The sequence below is a fragment of the Camelus ferus genome, chromosome 1 (assembly GCF_009834535.1).
Source record: "Camelus ferus isolate YT-003-E chromosome 1, BCGSAC_Cfer_1.0, whole genome shotgun sequence".
NCBI classification, from domain to species: Eukaryota; Metazoa; Chordata; class Mammalia; order Artiodactyla; family Camelidae; genus Camelus; species Camelus ferus.
Genome location: NC_045696.1, coordinates 40,735,272 through 40,757,428, shown reverse-complemented (window position 1 = coordinate 40,757,428; position 22,157 = coordinate 40,735,272). Strand labels below are relative to the sequence as shown.

Below are 22,157 nucleotides of genomic sequence, written 5' to 3'. Positions count from 1 at the left end.
GGAAAAACAGACCTTGCTGTTTCATAATTAATGAAGCATGGCTCTTTCAAAGGCAGAGAAGTTAAAAGCTTCCCTCAAATCCACCAATAATTGATGTTAGGACACAGGGAATGCTGCAGAGGGGTAAGAGAGGCTCATTTCAGAGTCTCCCAGTTGTGACGCTCCCACAGTGACTGTCACCTGTTTGGTTTTCTTTGACAAGGCAGGAACTGGAGCTGTCTCCTGCTGCATCATTTCTGTGTCTCCTCGTCCTTCGCCATCTGATGCTTCTAGGAAATATAAAGTTTAAAAATTAGAAAAAGTGTCTCTCAGTTTGACTTAACATTGTAAAATGATAACTCAATAAAAAAAGTTAAAAAAAGTAACTCCCCCCAATAAGCTATGATGATTAAAAAAAAAAAAAAGAAAAAGTGTCTCTCTTTTTTTCTTCCTCCCAATGCTGGTGCAATCTTGGTACCACCTTTCTAGAAGGTTCTATCCTTTGACTCATTAATTCCACCTCTAAGGTGGAATTTAAGGAAATTATTCAGAATAAAGACAGAGATTTAAACACCAAGATGGCACTGAGATTTAAACACCAAGATGGCACTGTTACTTATAAAACTGCAAAACTGAAGATTATTCAGCTGTATAGCATTTGAGAGTGTTTAGTTAGGGAACACTCATACTGATTTTAGAGATACTAAACTCCCCATTTTCAGATAAGATAGTTGCTGTTTAGAGGGAGTGAAGCAATTTGCCCCAGGTCACACACCTGGGAACCCAGATCTGTTTAAGCCCAAAGTTCTCCCCACAAGCGATCCTGCCTGCACTGACAGCCAGCCAGCTGTTGACACCTGTGTGTTGGCCCCAGGGGGAATGTTAAGAATTCTGACAAAAGGATTACAGAGCATGAGAAATACTTATTCTGAATTTATGAAATCTTTCAACAATGGAAAAAAATAAATTCTTACTCTAAGAATCAAGAAAGATAAAAGTTTTAACTTCTTTCTTTTTTTCGGTTTATAAAGCTCTTTTAAAGAAACATGGTAACAATAAGTTTTACTTCCCATAATGCCATATGTCCTTCCAGATTTTGGTGGTTGCTCTTTAAACTCAGTTTTGAATCTTTGAAAGGTTTTACTTATTCCCTTTGAGTTTCTCCATATATCTCAAAGTCAGCCCAAAATATGAATTTGTGAGTAATGTTGGTCAGAATGTTTAGGTACAAATTAACCAGTTTGATAGTCCTGAGCTTTTAAATGTTTGCTTACTGTGATGGTTAATTTTATGTGTCAACTTGATTGGGCCACAGGGTGCCCAGATATTTGGTTAAACATTCTGGATGTCTCTGTGAAGGTGTTTTTGGATGAAGTTAACATTTGAACGGGTAGACTGAATAAAGAAGACTGCCCTCCCTAATGTGGGTGGGACTCATCCAATCAGATGAAGGCCTGAAAAGAACTAAAAGCAAGCCCTCCCCCAAGTAAGAGAATTTTTTCTGCCTTTGGTCTTGAACTAAAATGTTGGCTCCTCTTGGATCTGGAGCCTGCCAACCTTCAAGCTGGAACTATACCATCAGTTCTCCTGGTTCTCAGGTCACTCTGACGAGAACTGGAACTGTAACAATTGGCTCTCCTGGGTCTCCAGTTTGTCGATTCACCCCACAGGTCTTAGGACTCGATGGCCTCCATAACTGCATGAGCCAATTCCATACACACACACACACACACACACACACATACAGAGACAGAGACAGAGACAGAGACAGAGACAGAGATCTATCTTCTATTGGTTCTGTTCTTCTGGAGAACCCTAATTGATATACACACTTTTTAACTGTGTAGAAAAAAAGGACTCTACCCAATGAAGTAGTAGCAGGTAGGAGATTAATAGGGCTTTTTAAATGAGTGATTAAGTTGGCATTAGAAGTATTTATAGAACTTCTGCTTCTGGGAAGAGAGTAGTAGTAGTCATATTTTCCCCTATTCCTCCTGCTAAGTACGGCTAAAACATTATATATAAAACAAACATAAGAAGTCCCTGAAAGGTGGAGAGAAGGCAGACTCACAAAGGACTTTGAGGCCCAAGGAACAACACAATGCTGAGCTACCTTGGTTTTCTTTTTGCCTTATTATCTCGGGACTAGGAGCTAAAGAAGCTAGCAACTTGGGAATGCTAGTGAGAGCAGACTAAAAAGCCTCAACAAATGTCTGCCCTATTTAACAAAATGACCAGGAAAGGGGTAGCTTAGCAAGACTAAAAACTTTTAGACAATAACTACTTGACTCCTGCCAAACACAACAGAAAAACTGTGGCCCTGCCTACACCAGCAAAGGCTGAGTGGGGACCCTAGACTTTCCCTTTGTCAGGCAGTAATGAGGCACACCAAATCTTCTTCCACCTTCCATCAGGGTGGTATCAGAGATGATCAAGTGGGGATTGAACACCTGAAGGGATTTTCATCCCTGAAGGGTGATAGCAAACCCCTGTTCTCTCCTCCCATCACCACCACCACCACTGCAGTATCAATGGAGACTACATGGTGAGCCTGGACTTCCGCCTCCTCCTGGCAGTAATGAAAGGCACCTCTCCTTCCCCACTAGGATAGTGTCATAGGAAAAGCCCAATAGAGAATCAGGACTTTACATATAGCCCAGGGGTAATGAGGCTACACCCACAGTAGTGGTTTTAGCAACCACTAAGATTTAAAGCTATACAAAGAGAAATACTCAAAAGTACCAAGACAAATCAAAAAAGGATTATAAAAATATTCAAGTAACCCATAGGAAGGCAGGAAAGAGAAACAAAAAACAGCAAACAAATAGAAAAGACAAAATAAAATGGCAGATTAAACCCCAACATATCAACAATTACATTAATGTAAATGATCCAAACACAGTAATCTAGAGATTCACAGAATGGATTAAAAAACATGAGCTAACTATATGCTGTTTACAAGAAACTTACCTCAAAGATAATATAGTTGAAAGTAAAATGATAAAACATAACATATAAACATTGATTTAATAAAAGCAAGAGTGTTTATATAAATATCAGATAAAATAGACTTCAGAGTAAAGAAAACTACCAAAGAAAGAGAAGTACATTATATAATGACAAAAGGGTAAATATGCCAAATAGACATAGCAATCCTGAAAGAATAAGCATCAAAATATGGGAAGGTAAAACTGATAGAAATAGGGGGAGGGTGTAGCTTAGTATAGAACGTATGCTTAGAATGCATGAGGTCCTGGGTTCAATCCCCACTAACTCTATTTTAAAAATGCATAAATAAAAATTGATAGAAATGAAAGAAGAGACAAACCTACAATTATGTTGTAAACTTTACAGTCCACTCAAAACTTGGAAAATGACCAGACAGAAAATCAGCAAGGATACAGAAGAATTGAGTGACACCTTTAACCAGTAGGATCTGGTCAAAATTTGTAGAACATTCCACTCAACAACAGCAGAATACATATTCTTTTCAAGTGTTATGGAAAATGTACCAAGACAGACCACAATCTAGGACATAAAACATCAATAAATTTAAAAGAATCGAAATTGATAAACAGCATGTATTAAAAACCTACAGCAAACATTATACTTAATAATAAAAGACTAAATGCTTTCTCCCTGATTGGGAATAAGGCAAGGATGTCTGCTCTAGTCAGTAGTATTCAACATAGTGCTAGAACTTTTAACCAGTATAATAAGGCAAGAAAAGGAAATAAAAGACATATATATCAGAAAGGAAGAAATCACACTATTCCCATTTACAGATGACATTATTGTTTACATGGAAAATCCCAAGGAATCTAAAAAATAAAAAAAAAACCTTGCTAGAACTAAGAAGTGAGTTTAGCACCATTGCGGAATAAAAGATAAGTATGCAAAAATTAATTTTATTTCTATATATTAACAATGAACATGTAAACACAAAAATTAAAAATACAATACCATTTATAATCACTGAAAAAAAATTACTGAAAAAAATCCCTGAAATACTTAGGTGTAAATTTAACAAAACAAGTATTGGACTTGCATGCTGAAGACTACAAAATACTGATGAAAGAAATCAGAGAAGACCTAAATAAGTGAAGAGATATACTGGGTTCATGCATTAGAAGACTAATCATAGTAAAGATGCCAGCTCTACCCAAATTGATATACTGGTTCAACATAGTTTCTATGAAAATCCCAGTAATATTTTTTCTAGATATATACATATTATTCTAAAATTTATGTAGAATGGCAAAGGAATCAGAAGAGTTACAACAGTTTGAAAAAGAATAATCAAGTGGGAGGAATTAACTTACACAATTTTGAGACATTATATAGCTACAGTAATCAAGAATGTGTGGTATTAGTGTAGAAACAGACACACAGGTAAATGGAACAGAATAAAGACTCAGAAAGAGACCCACACAAATATGCCCAACTGATTTTTGACAAAAGTGCAAAAGCAATTTAATAGAGGATTAGATAACCTTTTCAACAAATAGGAAAAAAATCCATAGGCAAAAAAAATGGATCCTTACTTAAGTTTTACACCTTATTCAATAATTAACTTGAAATGTCTCTGTATTGTTTCTTAGCACTGTATGTGAATCTATAATGATTTCAAAATCTAAAAGTTTGATTAAAAAAAAGTCTTTAAAGGAAATCCATCCTCTTCTTTGGGAGGCCCAATATCCTTACGCTGGAAAAGCCAGCAGGTATGTGGTTGGCTGTGGACCAGACTAGAGCACCATCTTACGGCTGGAGCACCCCTATCATTGCTGTCCTGACCCTGGAGAGACAGAAGGGTGGCTGGATTCGGAGAATCCAGTCAACCAATGGAGGCCATGATAGAGTCTTCAAAAATAAAAGCCCTTAGGCAAGGGCTGCCAGATAAAATACAGGCTACCTCATTAAACTTAACTTTCAGATAAACAGTAAATAATTTTTTAGTATAGGTATGTCCCAATATTGCATGGGGGATATCTGTAGGGTATTAAGAAGTATTCACTGTTTATCTGAAAGTTGAATTTAATAAGGTATGTATTTTTATTTGTTAAATCTGGTGACCCCAATTGGGGAATTCCCTTCCCCAGAAAAGGCCACTCTTAGTCCTCCAACCCATCTTCATCTGGGTTCCTTCAGGGAAGTCTTGGCTGACTACACAGGCCTTCTTCCTCTTGCTCACAGTGCTTCTCCACTAACTGTACCCTGTAAAGCAGTACATAATTTTTTCCTTCCTCACAGTGTGCTTTTTTTCCATCTGAACTGTAAACACTCTGAGGGTATCCATGAGTGCCCCAAGTACCTGGCCCAATGTTAGTTAAAAGTAAAAAGCAACTCCCCAATTCCTGCTGCTTTATTTCTATTATAAAAGTAATATATATTCTCTGTGTTAAACATTAAAGCTCTTACACAAATCTTCTACACTTTTATTAACTTTAAAAAATCACTGTAAGGTTGTCCTAAAGGATGAAATAAAAATAAATAAATACCAGGATCAAATCCATAAATATTTAAAACTCAGTAATGCTTTAAAAAAAATCTGAATTCTATATTCTCCCATTGCCCAGAATCTGAAAACTGAAGAGTACAGTCTGTATTTAAGCAATCTAGTTGAAAATAACACATTTTAAAGGTAAGTGACTCTTAACACAACAAAACCCCATGAGAAATATTGAAAATATCTTGTCAATCAAATACTCTGAGTTACTTCTTGTTCCAAAAAATTATTTCATCTGAAACCCTTTAACATATAAAATGAGGTAATCTCGTATCATCGTAGGTTGAATAAATTAGTTGTTTCTTTAGTCTGTGATGCTTTTTGGTTCCAAAAGAGAAAACTGCCTTTCTGTGATTTCAATTAAGAGAATATCAAAAGAACACTATGGGGACCCAACTTACCCAGCCTGGCTCCAGCATCTAGATTCCTCTAGAACTGCTGCCATTTGAGGAAGTTAAGCCAGGCCTGTGCCACTCAGTCCCGGTGGCTAATTTGGCCCATGGAATGGAGTCACCAAAGTCATGAGGTGCTGCCTCATTCTCCAACTCCCTGAGGGGCTACTTGGAGAAAAAAAAAAAAAAAAAGATACCACCAGATGGGATTGGTTGAATTCAGAAGTAGAGTCAAGTACACTGTCCTTTTTCAACCCAAGGCAAAAAAGAGCAAGTTAAAGTTAAAAGTTGTGTATATCTTCTCTTTCCCTCAATCCCTGCCTTTGTCCTCTTTATGAGAAGTATCAGAAGTCCAATTTCTCAGCAATTTCCTTAAGCTTCTAAGTACTTGCTTGCATAAACCCCTTCTAGGTCCTAGGGAGAATCCTGGCAAGGGGTCATACAGTTAATTTTTCTTAAAAAATTAGCAAGAGAAAGATATATGGTGATTAAAATACATACAATAGATCACTGTCTATTTCCACTCAGAATTCACCTCTGTCACATATCCCCTAGTGAGTGGTACTGGAACAGGAGCAAGCATTTTGGGAATCCAGTTAGAAGGAGCTGATTGGACAAATATTGAGTTTGAGTTTAATGGGCTAGTATTATAAGGTTCACAATCATACAGTCTACAGTTAAATTATTGCTAGCTATCAGTGTAGAAATGCTTCCAGAAATACTCCTACCACCCTATGCCAACTCATCAGACATCTGACACAGAGTGTGCAGGGCTAGAGCTGGTGAATTGTGACACAAATGCACCCCTAGCCCCCTTCCTTAGATCTGTGTGGGAAGTGGAGGAGAAACCAGGTTTGGGATGTATGAAATTAGAAACTAGCCAGTGGAAACTTATTCCAATCATTAAAAATGTAAAACCGTAAGCAGAGAATTAGGTTCCCACTTTGTTTATTTAAAATGAAAGGTCTCTCCTATAGGAATACAGTAGATGGTGCATTTTACAGTTAAAAAAACACATTTTTTGGTCTTACTTGATGGGGATGAGTAAAATAAAACTTTTCAGAATTCTTGCATTTATAACAATACTGTTGTGATTTCTCATTTAAAACAACTTCTTTCAAATCTAATTTTGTATCAGTAATTTTGTATTCTTTTTCTGAGAGGGGCCCCCAAATTGCATAAGCTTCAGGCCTCACAAAAACTTAGATCTGCTCTGGTAAGACCTGCTGAACTTTCCTACTATTTCCCATAATTTCTCAACAAAACAAACTACTGAAGCACACAACATGGGTAAGTTTCAAAAGCATGATGCTAAGCAAAAGAAGCCAGAATCAAAAGGCTACATAACATGTGATCCCATTTACTTAACATTCTAGAGAAGGCAAAACTATAGGGAAAAAAACCAGATCAGTAGTTACTGTGGACTGGAGATGGGAAATTTCTAGGGGTTGTTGGAAATGTTCTGTATCTTAATTGTGGTGGTTACACAATGGTATGCATTAGTCAAAATTTATAGAACCATACACAAAAAAGGGTTAATTTTACTATGTAAATTATTTACTATGTAAATTATTCCTCAATAAACCTGACGTTAAAGAATAATGATAGAAGCTTACTTTCATCAAACAATTTGTGACACTTGCCCAATGACACACAACTAATAGGCAGAGCTGGGATCTGAATCTATTCTAATGCTAGAGTCCACAATCTTAACCCCCACATTACCCTTGCATGAAAAGATGCTGCTTATAGTGAAATGATGTTTCCTTCTATTCCATTTGCTAAGAAATTTGTTTGTTGTTTTATTTTAAAATCATGAATCAGGGTTAAAATTTAATATAATGCTTTTTGGTTTTGCATTTATTGAGATGATCATATGGGTTTTCTCCTAAAATCCATCAATGTGGTGAACTGTAAGAACAGGTCATCTAATGTTAAACCATTCTTCCAATTCCTTGGATAAATGACAATTTGTCATGATGTATTTCTTTTTGAATAATGTTGGTTTTTATTTTGATCATCATTTTACTTAGATATATATTGACATAATTTTCTTTTGTAGTAGTCATTGACTGGTTTAGGTATTGAGGTTACACTAGCTTCATGTAAGAGTTGATAAATGTCTCCTCATTTTCTATCCTCTGAAATAGTTTATATAGTTAAGACGATCTGTTTCTTCATACTTGGTAAAATCTGTAAATAAAAGAAGTAGAGTGTAGTATTCTTTTTATAGATGTTTTAACAAATGTTTCAATTTCTAACAGTTATAGGATTATCAAGGTTTTTCTATTTATTTTTAACCCAGTTTTAGTAAGTATTATTTTTCTAGGTAATTGGCTGTATTTATTTAACTTTTCAAATTTATTGAAGAGAGTTAATAATCATATACAGCTATGTCTTTTTCTTTTCTCCCATTTTTCATTTGCACCTTTTTTTTTCTTTTCTTTTCTTGTTCTATCTTAGAGAGGTCGTTCTTTAAAAAAAATACACAAAACCTAGGTTCTGTATTATAGATGCTTTCTATTGTATCTTTGATTTCTATTACACTAATTAATATTCATTACTTTCTTTAGGTTTACTCTATCAATTTTTTAATATTTGTAGTTGGATATTTAGTTCAATATGTTTTTTTCTTCTGATGTAAGCATTAAGGATATACATTTTCTTAATACTTTATAACTTATCCTGAATACCATGTTTTAATATTATAGCATTTTCATTATCATTTAATTCTAAATATGTTTAAAGTCTCCATAATGATTTTTCTTTGACTGATGGGTTATTTAGACGTATATAGTTAAATTTCCAGATTTTTGTAGTGATCTTTTTGTTATATCGTGGCTAGAAAAATGGCCTGCATATCAATTTTTTGCTAGTTGTTAAGACTTGATTTATTTTCTAGCACAGGGATCAGCAAACTTTTTAAGGTTGTAGTGTAGTACAGTCAATAAGTGTAGGGTTTACACAGCAATAAGGTCTCTGTCAGTAATTACTCAACTCTGCAGCTGTGTAAAAGCAGCCCTAGACGACATGTAAATGATTGGGTGTGGCTGTGTTCTGATAAACGTTATTTACAGAAACACATCCTGGCTGGATCTGGTCCATGGGCCACATAGTTTGCCAGTCCTTGACCTAGTACATAACCAATTATCTATTTATTTATGTATTTATTTATTTTTATTGAAAGTAGGTGATGTACAATGTTAGTTTCAGGTGTGCTACATAGCAATTTGATATTTGTATACATTATGAAATCATCACCACAAGTCTAGTAACCATCTGTCTCCGTACATAATCAATTAAAATTGTTTTAAATATAATTTAAACAGAATGTGTAGTATCTAATTGTTCTATGTATGATCACAGTTAAACTTATGTTTTTTAAATCTCCTATGTTTATGAATGTTTATGTTTTATCTATTATTGATCTGTGTATTAACATTTTCCACTCTTATTTTGAATTTTCTCATGTTTCCTAGTAATTATACCAATTTTTATTTACACATCTCAAGGTGTGTTAGATGTATACAAGTTTAGAACTGTAACAACTTCCTGTTGGCTGTTTCATCATTATGTAATGACCCAGTTTTTAAAAATCCATCTCGTTTAACTTAGTACAGTTTTACTTATTTGGGGAGGGATGTTCTATATTTCTAGAGGCGGTCACTTGTTCTCTGGGAAATCTAACTATACACACTGAAAACTAATGTTGGAGACACAGCTGTACTTCAACAGACTGAAGTGTTTTGCTAAAATTACTCATCCTAGGAACCAGAATGTTTTATTTGGCCAGGAAGCAAGGCTGAGAACTACTCTTCAAGAACCACGTTCCCAGCTCATTAAGGGACTCCCACCAGCATCACTGAGAAAGAACATAATTCCCACATCCAAAGAACAGGACCCTGTGAAAAGTAAACTCAGTGAAGGCCTTAAGGCCACTCCAGCAACACAGAACCCGGGGTAGGGAGAAGGGAGAGAAGGGGAAAGGAGAGAAAGAAAGGGGAGAAGAAAAACAAACAGTGAGAACTGTAGCCAATGAAAGAAAGGGCTCTCAATTTTGACTCCACTTATACTAACTGTGATCATGCAGGAAGGATGCTCCATCCGTTACTGCTTCTGCACACTTTTTAAAATAATTACTACAGGTATGCCATGATCAAAAAATAAGGACTTACAATCAATTAGGTCACACCAGAAAAGAATCTGTAAGTGAACTTCTCATTTACTCTAACTGCTCAGAATGCCTCCATGCCCTTTAACTTTGCCATCTCTTGCTTTCTATCAAAATCTCATCCCTATCTTCCAACATTCAGTGCAAGTTTCTCTCTCTGCAAAGAACTTACAAAAGTAGAAACAAGACTATCTTGGGGCTATAATCTAGCAAGTAGTTGCAACTTTCAGAGAAAAGAATATGTTGAGAAAAGAGAACAGGAGCTGATGAGCAAATAAAGAATTATGTCATCAGGGGCAGGAGGAGCAGCAAACCCAAGGCCATGACTGTCATAGCTAATCCAAGGCAGCTGGTTGCTTTGAGGGGGCTGCTCAGAGAAGCCTGGGCAGGCTCAGCCTTCAGGCTCCTGGCATTTTCCGGCCACTCATTCCCTGCTCCAGGCACAGGGACACTAAACCACTCAGTTTTCCATAGGCTTGTGGTGGTTCATCAGGCTTTAAATTAACATGGCATATGTCTCTCTGGTTTTGTTTTGTTTTTTCTAGGTACCATGTTTCCCTTTTTTGTTTTTTCACTCTCATATACAGCAAGAAACTGGGCATGATCTACTTTTTCTACCTTTTAGTCTCCTTAAGACATCCTCTTACTTCTCTCCAAAATAGACCAAACAAACGGTTCTGAATGTAAGTCCCCATGAGTTAGTTTTCTCCATCAGAAGTTTTCTTGTCATTCTGAACAGGGATGGGGAGTTGGGGTGGTGGTGGTCGTTTTTCTCCTCGAATTCTGCTGTTTCTAGTGGCAACTGCTAAAGCCTGGTCTACATTCCACTAATGCTCCAATTTTCATAGCTGAAGATGTCCCTAGCAACAGATCCGGATTTGCTTATACAATAAGTTTCCAGTTCATATAGAAAATTTTAAAGAAGGTATAGTACCAATAATATCACTTCAAAAAATACATGATTAAAGGGAAATGTTTCACCTCCTACTTGTGAGGATCTTATATGCTATCAATTTTCTGTTGCCTGTTACATGTCAGCAGCTGTAATGTATAGAAATATTAATCACTATGCTGCGTACCAGGAATGAACATAGAGTTATAGGTCCTATACTTCAAATACAAACAAACTCATAGAAAGAGATCAGATTTGTGGTTACTTGAGGCAGAGAATGGGGGGAGAGAATTGGATGAAGGTGGTCAAAGGGTACAAAATTCCAGTTATAGTAAACAAGTCTTAGGAATGCAATGTACAACATGATTAACATAATTAACACTTCTATGTGCTATATGTGAAAGTTGTTAAGAGAGTAAGTCCTATGAGTTCTCATCACAAGGAAAAAATATTTTTTCTTTTTCTTTTAGTTTGTATCTTTATGAGATGATAGATGTTCAGTAAACTTATTGTGGTCATCATTTCAAGATGTATGTAAGTCAAATCAGTATGCTATACACTCTAAACCTACACAGAGCTGTAAAGGGGGTCCCCTCTGACTGGAAAACTTGTGGACAGGACCCATCTTTAGCCAAGAGGACCTCAGCTGTGTTCTGGTAGCAGAGAAGTTTTACTTTCTTCATGGGCACTATAGGTCTCATGTGATACTCATGACAGACTTTTCCAGTCTCCAAGTCACCCAACCTGGGTTAACTATTTGCCTCATGCTGCTCTGGTTTGTGCGATAATAAAGAACGTATTATTAAAAAAAAAAAGATCTCAGTAAAACTGGGAGAAAGAAAAAACACAGAATAACTAAATGGCAAAGCAAATAAACAAAAGTGTACACAGGACAGGCTCCTCAGGAACCACCCACCTCAGGGGTAAAGCACCCAGAGCCACGGGAGTCTGACCTCTTGTGTAAACACTCACATTTAAGCCTGGCTGCAGTGGGAGTGAAAAGGGACCTTTAATGCTAAAACTCAGGCTACCACAGGACCTGTCTTATCTTTGTTACAAAAATGCAGTGGAGATTATGCAAGTATCAGAGGGCAGCTTTGCAGGCAGAATAGTTATCTGCCTGCTCTCTGTCCTGAATAAAGCATTTTTTCTTCTTATCCTATTTTATTTTTAGCTTAAGGGAAAAAAATAGACAAATAGCTTAGGCAACAGAACCACAACTTTAGTCTTAAGTGTTAGAACTTCACCCTTCTTCCTTTCTAGTTTATTTTAAATGTTGGAACATTTACATATTTGGGTGGGGTCAGTTTTCAAATTATGAGTAATTTCAATTTAACCACCTTTTCTGGTCAACCTTTGCATCTGTAGTCAGGTGAATAGAGCCATGGATGCTGGCAGTGGCATTTTGGGGCTTATTAGAATTTTATGTTTATTGGATGAGCATACTTGATACATCTGGAAGCAGCACTATATAAATTCTTTGTTCTTGGAGAAATTAATAAGAACGATATTAACTCTTACTTTTTTTTGAGCAAGACAGTGTTCTATATGCTCTACATATATTAACTCATTTAACTTCCATTTCAGTCTTATGAGATGGGTACTATTATTATAAATCTCTGTTTCTCAGAGGTGGAAAGTCAAGCACTTGCCTAAGGTTAATGAGAGCGAGCCAAGATTCGGACCTAGGCAGTTTTGACTCAAGAGTCTACTCTTAACCACTATGCAATACTGCCCCTCTAACTTAAAAAGCAAACTAGGTAGCTCTCAGGTAGTACTGATCTCTTAAGCTGGGTACTGGAATCCACGGGGCTTTGTGGGTAGAGCCTAGTTTAACAAGAAAGCATGTTCTTATGTTTGAAGAACATTTATCTAACTGAGGCAAAATCTGCTGCATGTGGCGAACAGCTCCCCTCCTCCGAAACAAACACACACACCCAATCAGTCCAGCTACCTGTTAGTAACTCGCCCCCACCACCCCTGCACATTTTACATTTCAGCTGGGGAAAATATATATATTCTGGTTTGTCTAGTGCTGGTTTATGCCTGTCATTTCCACATCTCATCTGATTTAGTATCTGTCTTATTGCAGGGATTTTTAATATATTAATATACATTATTACTCCCCAAGTATGGGAATGGAAATGAGATCATCCTCAGGCTTATTTGACCCCTGACCTCTGCTCTTTGCAGCACAACTGTTAACAGCTCTCAGAACATCACTCTGGGTACACATTTCAGGAAGTGCCAGTATAGAGGAGTGACAAAGGAAGTCCTAGAAGTCTTAGATTCTAGTTCCAACTTTTGTGACCTTGGGTAAATCTCTTACTTTATGCCACAGTCTTCCCATTTGTGGAATGATGAAGTCATACTACTATGATTTACGATTCTCTTCTGGTTCAGGCCAGTTTCTAATAAGAATGTTGTATATCCTGGACAAGTCAAAATTTCCAGAGTGAGGTTGAAGTGTTGATGTACAGAGGGATAGGGTAACATTAAAAAATATATATAGGTGAACATGGCCCATTACACGGGCACATGAGTTACATCATGTCCCTTGAACAGAAGTTTCATATGGAAAAAGCCTATGAGGCTGCAGTGAGACCTGCAACCCACTCACCCTGTTATAAACTATGATCCCAAGGAAGACAAATATTACAATGGGGAAGCATGCTGTTTCTGTTAAGACTGCCCTACAGCCTTCAAAGAGACTTCAACTACTTACTAGATTACTTAATGAATGCCCTTAATGTGCATCTTGTGAACCGTTAAAGGTGGGTGTAATGTTCACATGCCTTGCTTCAGCATGCTTAACTTTCTTACCCAGCTTCTCAATGGAAAAGCCAGGTCTTAACTGACCTTTTGTGTAGCTTTGGACAGGTACTTGATTGCTTCATTTTAAAACCTTCCTGCTGGTAAACTAGGCTTAAGGATATTAACTTGTAGCTAATTATCAACTACATGGGAAATATACAAAGAGGGGTACAAAGAGGGGAATGATCTTTAAGAACTATAACTCTGAGGTCTTACATAATAGTGTGGGATAAAGCTGAGATGAAACAATTTAATGGGGTAAATAAAAAGAGATTAAACGAGACTTGATTTATCAATACTGTACTACCATTTTATGGGGTCATCACTGAAAAAAATGTTTTTACCCTTTTCCCTGCTATAAAAGCATTACATACTAATTGTGGAGATTTCAGAAAATAAAGAAAAGTAAAAAAAAAGAAAAAGTAAAAAAAATTGGCACTACCATAAAAAGATGGTCCCACTAAAACAAGATATATATTTTATAATTTTGATACAGTGACTTCTGCCTTTTGCTCTGTATATCTGAGGATATGTAGGCATATATACACATAGTCTCACAACTTTAAATATCTGGAATTACATATTGTATAAAAATACTTTATCTTCTGGTATTATATCATGAGCATTTTTCCATGTCAGTAGTCTTAAAAAACATTTTTAATGGCTATATGACAAACTGTTGTTTGCCTACTATACTTATTTGTCTTCTATCATTACTTAGATTAGTTCTAAAAGCTGCTTTTGTGAACTTATTTGTAATATACATCCTTATAACATTTTATATATTTCTGATAAGAATAAATTTCTAGAAGAGAAATTATGTTGTAAAAAGGTTAGGGTCTTAACATCTAAACTGTCTTCCAGAAGGTTTTGAGGTCAATTTTAAAGTCATCAACATGTATAAAAACACCTGCTTCATCACACTCTTGCAAATACTGAGTTTTTAAACATCGCCAATAGGTAAAAATATTGCATTTTAATCTGCATTCATTTGATTATGAATGAGAGTAAATAGTTTAGTCTTTTTATTAGCCATGTGTATTTCTTATATGAGTAGAATGTTTTTAAACTTTGTTCATGTGTCAAGGAGGGTTTTAATGTTCATACACAAACAAATGTATACCAATGTGTATTAGTCTTCAAATGTTAAGATTAATTTTTGAAATTGTTTTATCTTTCAATTTTTAAGATTATTTTTGACCTACAGATGTTTTAAATTGTAAGAAGAGCAAATATATCATCTTTTTTCACTGCAATTATACTTTGAAAAGTTCACTCTATCCCAAAGTAGAAACTTTTATCTATTTTTTTGTTAAACCATTTAATTTTTTTTAAACACTTAAATCCTATGCAGTAGATTTTGTTGTATGGTATAAAGTGAAGCTCTAACTTTATTATCCTTTCAAATGTTTAATCAATTGTCCTAAGATCTTGCTGACCAATCCTTCCCTCTCTCATTATCTTATTATGGCATTTTCATTTAATCAAAACACAAATCATACATTTGCTTGGGTCTGGTTCAATTTATTTGCCTGTGAGTCTTCTATAGGTGTAATTCTATCATTTTATTCCAAAAACCATACTGAACTACCTTCTTTTCTATTTTCCAAATGGCTGTCACAATGGGGTACAGGGAATAATAAAACAGGGAGCATCAGATTCAGGCTGAAGTCTCTGAGAGAGAGAGAAAAGGCAGGGATGGATGGGGGTCACTAAGGATGTAGGGACAGAACTTAAGCTGTTTCTCTCAAGAATCTCACATCACACCTCTGTCACTCAATAGCTGTTTGGCTTTGGGCAAGTTAATTCACCTTTCTGTGCTGTAGTTTCCTAATACATAAAATGAGGTTGTTGAGGGGTTAAATGAGTTAGTGTAAAACTCTTAGAACACTGCATAGCTCATGGTAAACATTATTATCAGTTATTTGAAGCTATCTTCTATCTCCATTATTCCATAGAAATTACTTCTGCTAAGGATGTCAATGATTCCTTAATTGTCAAATTAATACAGGACAGGGATTAAAATTACAGGCTCCTTAGAATCAGGTGGAATTAGAACCCTACCTGTGCCATTTAAAGCTGTGTGACTTCAGGAAAGTTACTTGCTCATCCTGTGCCTTAGTTTTTTCATCTACAAAATAGGGTTATTAATAGTGCCAACCTTATAGAAGTATTACATAGAATCTTGACATGATGACTATAAATTGTTTAGCACACAGCCTGGAATACAAGTAAATTTTCAGGAAATGGTCATTATAACCATCATCTTACCTGATTGCCTTGGGGCATTTGACACTGATGTTAACCCTCAACTTTTTGATACTCTTTCCTCCTTTGTGTTTTGGCACATTATGGTTTGGTTCTCAACCCATCACTTCATGCGTCCTCTTTTTTTTTTTTTACCTATATCCTGTAAGATGCTGGAATTCTTCAAGGTGTCCTCCACTACCCTACTCCTTGGTGACCATACATGTTCTTGATGTTCTTTCTTCTAAGCCAAGAGTTGGCAAGTTTTTTTTTTTATTAGAGGACTGGACAGTTAATACTTTAGGTTTGTGGACCATATGATCTCTGTTACAACTACACATTGAATCAGGAAAGCATCCATTGAAAATATGTAAATAAGTGGGCATGGTTATGTTACAACAAAACTTTATACACAAAAACAGGCAGTCAGAAAATGGACCGTAGTTTGCCAACTCCTCCTCTAAGTGGTTGTTACAGCTCAGGTATCCTTTGCTTAGACTACCCATCAGACTACATCTGTCCTCCCTACTGGACGGTGGGCAACCTGAAAGCCTGGTGTCCTTCCATCCTTGCACATTCTGCTTGTAGCCTAGAATCTGGCAGATGCATTAAATCAACATCTGCTGAAACATGAGATGACCACATAAATATCAATCTTAAGAGTTAAAACCTTTGTTGTGCAGTAAAGAAGGCATTTCTTCCATGTGAACCCTTCAGTAGCTACCAAAACAAACTATAGGGGAGATCTCATGGCCTGTATAACACACTGAAATGTCTAGTAGAATTAATCTTTCTTTCCCAAATGTGAAAGGAAAATTCAGATCCAGGAAATTCACAATTTCAAGGACCAAGTAATATTGCAGACATCAAAATAGAGCTGTCCAGCGTGATCTATAAAACAGGACACATTTTATAGGAATTGAGAAACAGCTGTTTCCCCATTTCTGTTTTTAAAAAGGGAATAGCTATAGGGCTCAGGGGTATATGCTAAGCATATGGAAAAATTTATTTGTTTAAAGAAATGTGACATGGAGCTGGCAAAAGGCTCAGTTTGTAAGAGATAATGTCCTGGTGGGTGAAATGAAGAGGATAAGAAGGATATGTACAGAGTCGTTTCAGTATTGTGATTAATGAAAAAGGAAAAACCAATAAACACTGAAGGGAAGAAAAGAAAAGTAAAGCTGAAGCTGAAAAAGAACTGAATATGCTCTAGGGAAGACACTAGCTGCAAAAACCAAGTATCACTTGCAATAATAATGGCTTTAGTAAAATAAATTTTAGATAAAGATGACACTGGTTTAGGGGAAAATACGGAAAACAAAATTTCAGTCAAAAGTAACAGTGTGAATATTGAGTTTCTCTAAATATAGTGTAGAGAATCCTTATAGAACTAATACTACCTGGAAAATATATTAAAGACGCTGGAGGAGAATTTTAAACTTCTGGAATACACTTAGAAATAGGTAACAAAGAAGCATGTTTAACTTTTTCCTTTTAATTTCCATGTTCAAACTTAACCAGTACTAATATTTTTAGTATAATTAAACATTTGCTGAACTCCCTTTATGAAAGATTACTCATTTTGGGTGACTCAACATATTCTCTCAAGTGGCAATTACCAGGCAGCGCTCTTTAGAATTTTATAAAATCATAAAATCACTATTGCTGTGAAAAAAGGACCTAAGATTTTCTTAAAAAGAACAAAGTTAATGTTGGTTTTCTTCAGCTTTCTACTTCCTCTTGTCTCTTAAGAATTATGAAAAGATTCATTATGTGGCTACATGGACATTAATTCATTCATCCTTTAAATATTTAATGAGCTCCTGCTATGCACCAGGTACTGTGCTAAGCCCAGAGGAGGCAAGATGAGTAAGCTACTGTCCTCTTACTCTGAATAGCTAACAATATAGTGAGAACAACAGACATGTGTATAAGCAATTAAAATGCAACGTGATGCTACAGTGATAGAGAAGAGACATGCAGTGGTCAGGGACTTGGGGTGGGGGAAGAGTGGGATTATAAAGGGAGCACCAGGGAGTTTTCTAAGCTGATGGGACTGTCTGCACACACTGATTGTGGTGGTGGTCATATATGTTTAAGTATGTTAAAATTTACAGACCTGTATGTCAAAAGAAAAAAAAGGATAATTTTACTGTACAACAATTTAAAAAATAAAAACCACAACGTGATAGATGCCTGACAACAGGAGAACAGATAAACTCTGGTTATTCATACAATGGAACACCACTGGGCAATAAAAGGAATGGACTACCGATAAATCCAACAATATGGATGAGTCTCAAAAGCGTTACCGAGTGAAACAAGCAGGATGCAACAAATCACATCCTCTGCGATTCTATTTATCTTAACTTCTAGAGTAGGCAACATTCACATGGGAAAGCAGATCAGTGGTTGCTTCTGTATGGGAGGGTGTGGGTGGGGTAGGGATTAACTGGGAAGGGACCTCAGGGAACTTTCAGGTGTGACTTAAATGTTCTAGGTCAAAACTGACTGAACTTAAGATTCGAGTAACTCAATACATGTAAATTATACCTCAATAAAAATATGCATTTAGCTCTCTTGGCTTGTCTTTCAAAACACAATTTCTGATTGTGTTTTAAGTTGAAAAACAACAACAATGACAAAAACATTAACAACTTCTCTACCATATGTTATCATTTTCTTTTTAAGATAAATTAGAATTTCATTTGGTTTCTTAATGAAATAAACATAGTATCTAATAATACATCTTATGACAAACATTATTAAAATGCAAGTGCAGAGTATGCAGCAGTAGGGGGCCTAGGAGGGCAGAACTCTGCACTTCGCTGGAGTGAGAATCTGTTACGAGGGAAGGCATTCACAAAGAAGTGAATCTCCTCAGGATGTTGAAGAAAGAGTGGGAGTTCAATGCACAGATCAGGAAAGGAAATGGCATTCCTGAACAACATGTGCAAAGTCACAGATGTGAGAGGGCTGGGGGATGTCCTTCTGGGTGAGGTGCACACAGGGGTGTTCTGGGAAATGAAGCTGTAAGGAGGGCGGGGCCCAGATTGTAAAGATCACCCCCTTCCCTCCCCAGCTCTCCAGTATATCAGTGCGAAGCACTTTTTGTGGACGGTTTAATTGAATCCTCATAACCATCTCCATTTATCAGAACTGGGGCTTGGCAAGGTGCACAGTCTTGCCGAGGTCCCTTGACCATTAAGCCTTCCCACACAGACAGCATGGGCTTGCTCTTGTCCTTAATGCTGTGCTGCCTCCTACTTGCCATTTTGGAGTGTTTGCCCTTGACCATGGTACTGATGGGATCTAAGGGAAGCTTTTACCTATCCAGCGTCTGCTTTAAAGAGAACTGGCCTCTGACAAGAATGGATCATTTGGGCTGTGGTTCTCAGTCTTTTCCTGCCCCAATTCCCTTGAGAATTATTTCTAATATCGTTGATAACAATGGCTAAGCAGTGATCACCAAAGGTTGTCAGCTGTCTTCATACCCCTTATTCTATAAACACTGCTCCTGCCAAGAGGTTCTAATTTTGGGACTAGGTCAGAAATTAAATGATTACTCTGTAAATCTCTAAGTGGGAGACAGTATAAACTTGGGGTTCCCAACTCTAAGTGGGAACATGTATGGAGTGGAGGGGCTGGTACCGGGGAATTTTGTGCAGATGTCTGAGAACTGAGGTACATAGGATTTGCTGACCAGCTATTTTCCAGGTCTTGGTGATGATCTGGATTTCTGTCCCCTGTACCAGCTCAGATATGGAACTGTCAGGGTTGGAGGTTTCAGAGCCATCCTTGAAGAAAGGACTTTGCCTCTGTGGTGCTCTAAAGATTATGGTTCTCTGCTAGAGGCGACAACAAGAAGGCTCTCAGAAAAGCCTGGTCCTTGATCTCAGATACTTCTTAGGAAGCTTCTTCTACTGAACGGAGATGAAGATTGAGTCAGGACTTGGCATTGGTATTGAAGAGTTGCCTTAATTAATAATGGCTTGAAAATAATCACAATGAAGCTGCACAGAGCTCTATAACTTATAAAGCGTGTTCAATTTCACTATCTAAAAATAATTTTAAGCTCCACAAAAATGTTGGATGGAGGTCAGCTGAGAAACCGAGGCTTACAGAGGTTAAATTGCTGACACTTGTATAGTCTTACTTTTTTCCCACAGTTCTCTCCCTCCCTCTCTGCCCAACATTCTTCTTTCATTTTAAAAAGGTATCTAGCTATTAGAGTTAACTACAGGCCACCTTATTCCAGAAAAGATTTAAGGCAGCTTTCAAGGCTAGACAAAGAAAGATAGTATAAAGTAAAGGTAGGAGTGAACCTGAAAGGAAAATAAGAATTAGAACTGAAACCAATCCAAGAGTTACACTAAAGATGTTACAATGACCTATATATTTGCTATTGATGAGGCACAAATTGGACTCTTTAAGTTTCTAGTTGCCAATGTGACAAAAGGAAATCTTGTCACTATTCAGAGTAGCCATAGGCTAAGAACAATAACAGCAGCAACAACAAAAACAATCAATTCCTCAGAAGTACGTTTTTAGGTTCTTAATAATTACAGCACAAGTGAAAATGCACAGCAAGCAACTTCCTTTGATAATTTAACAGCTTTGAACGAGGCCTTGAAAGGTGATTCTGGGTCTCACACAAGGGAACCTACCATGTCATGTTTTAAAGAACATGAAAAGTACACCATCTCTCTGAACTCCTGTAGCAAACTGTATTTACAGAAATCAAAGGGGGTGAGACCCGCCAGAGAACTCTTTAGTTGTTTGAAACAGTTTCAGGACCCAGGGAGACAGGCAGGGTGACTATTTCCATACTTGCTACAGGGGAAGAGACAAAAACCCACTGACTGTGCTGCAGGAAGATACAGGTCTTCAAAGAGATATTTCATAAACTGTTTTAACTTCATGATTAGGAGACTTGGTGGCAAACATCAACATGACCTTTGATGTCTTACATTCCTTACGATGATTGTTTTCAACATAGAAAAGAGTTATTTTGGGGTGCCATTTTCTGTGTTTGTACATCTTGCTGCCTTCAGGCCCCAGGGCCAGGATTTATTTATGTTGGCTATTTTATAATTTCTTCACTCAATCCTCCAGTTTCCTTACTTTTATGCCAAGGAATGAACACAGAGTTTTTCCTTTTTATAATTTATATATGCAGAAAATACATCCAAGTCAGGAATGCCCCTTTCATCCACCAGAAGAGTCTGGGGCAACCTGACTCATCGACAGGACAAGCCTAGAAATAGAAAAGGCAATCTGGCTGAAAGGGGAAAGGCGAGTGGAAACTTCTAAACCAGCATACCGCTAAGGTGCTACGTCATATTCTCTGAGGTCAGCGATTAGAGTCAAGTTACAGCCCAAACAAAATCCTGCCTGCTAATTGCTTGACCCATTACAATATTTATTTCATTGAGCGAGATGCCCAGCCATGACTCCCAAGTGTGGGCTTGGGGGCAGATGGAAGAAAGCAGACAGCCAGAGAAATATCAACCCCTTTCTTTTACAAATAGATGCGTCTCCCAGGCCCCTAACTGAAATGATTATTTCCCAACTCTCTAAGTGAGAAATCAGATGTGTTATGCTCCTCCCTTTCCAGCAAAATGAGGCACTTGAGATCAAGGAGATCTTTAGCAAACTGTATAAGATGCCTGAAGAAACTGAGTTGTGTTTTGTCATGAGAAGTCCTGCAGTGAGATGGTAACAAAATCCACCCTCTGCATGGGAAAGAGGAGGAAGGCCGGGCATGACTGGTGTGGCTAGAATGGTGTAGGTATACATCTTTGGACTTCTGAAGATGGATCTCCCTCAATAAAGACATTCAGAGTGGCAATAAGAAGGAATGCCACTTGCCACATGGAGATGGAATAATGAGAGTGCCATGAATAGGGATGACTCTAAAATACAGGGAGTAAGTTAGGACAACAGCCTTTACTTAAAGGAGGTGTCAAGCAGTGCCCGAGGGGTTGATGGGGGTGAGGAACAGTGGAAACAGTTGATCTGAAAGCTGGTATCTGACCATGTAAGACTCACCAATATTAATACTAAAAATAATGATGTCAGCAGGTGCTTGCTGTCACCTTTGTTGAGTGACTGCTCTGTGCCAGGCTCTGTACGGCTCCCAGCTAGCCCTTTGCC

At 37.0% G+C, this 22,157-nt stretch overlaps 1 protein-coding gene across 13 annotated transcripts in view; it reads right to left on the bottom strand.

The window, feature by feature from the left end:
* The window catches only part of CMSS1 (cms1 ribosomal small subunit homolog), a 333,529-nt gene that overhangs the window by 28,258 nt on the left and 283,114 nt on the right, over positions 1–22,157 (bottom strand). For 9 of the 13 annotated variants that reach the window (XM_032490115.1, XM_032490123.1, XM_032490131.1 and 6 more), the window contains one exon: positions 181–269. In XM_032490115.1, the coding sequence (XP_032346006.1) occupies positions 181–269 (89 nt within the window). The remainder of the gene's footprint in view (positions 1–180; positions 270–22,157) is intronic. The other 4 variants (XM_032490140.1, XM_014568513.2, XM_032490209.1 and 1 more) reach the window with 1 other exon arrangement.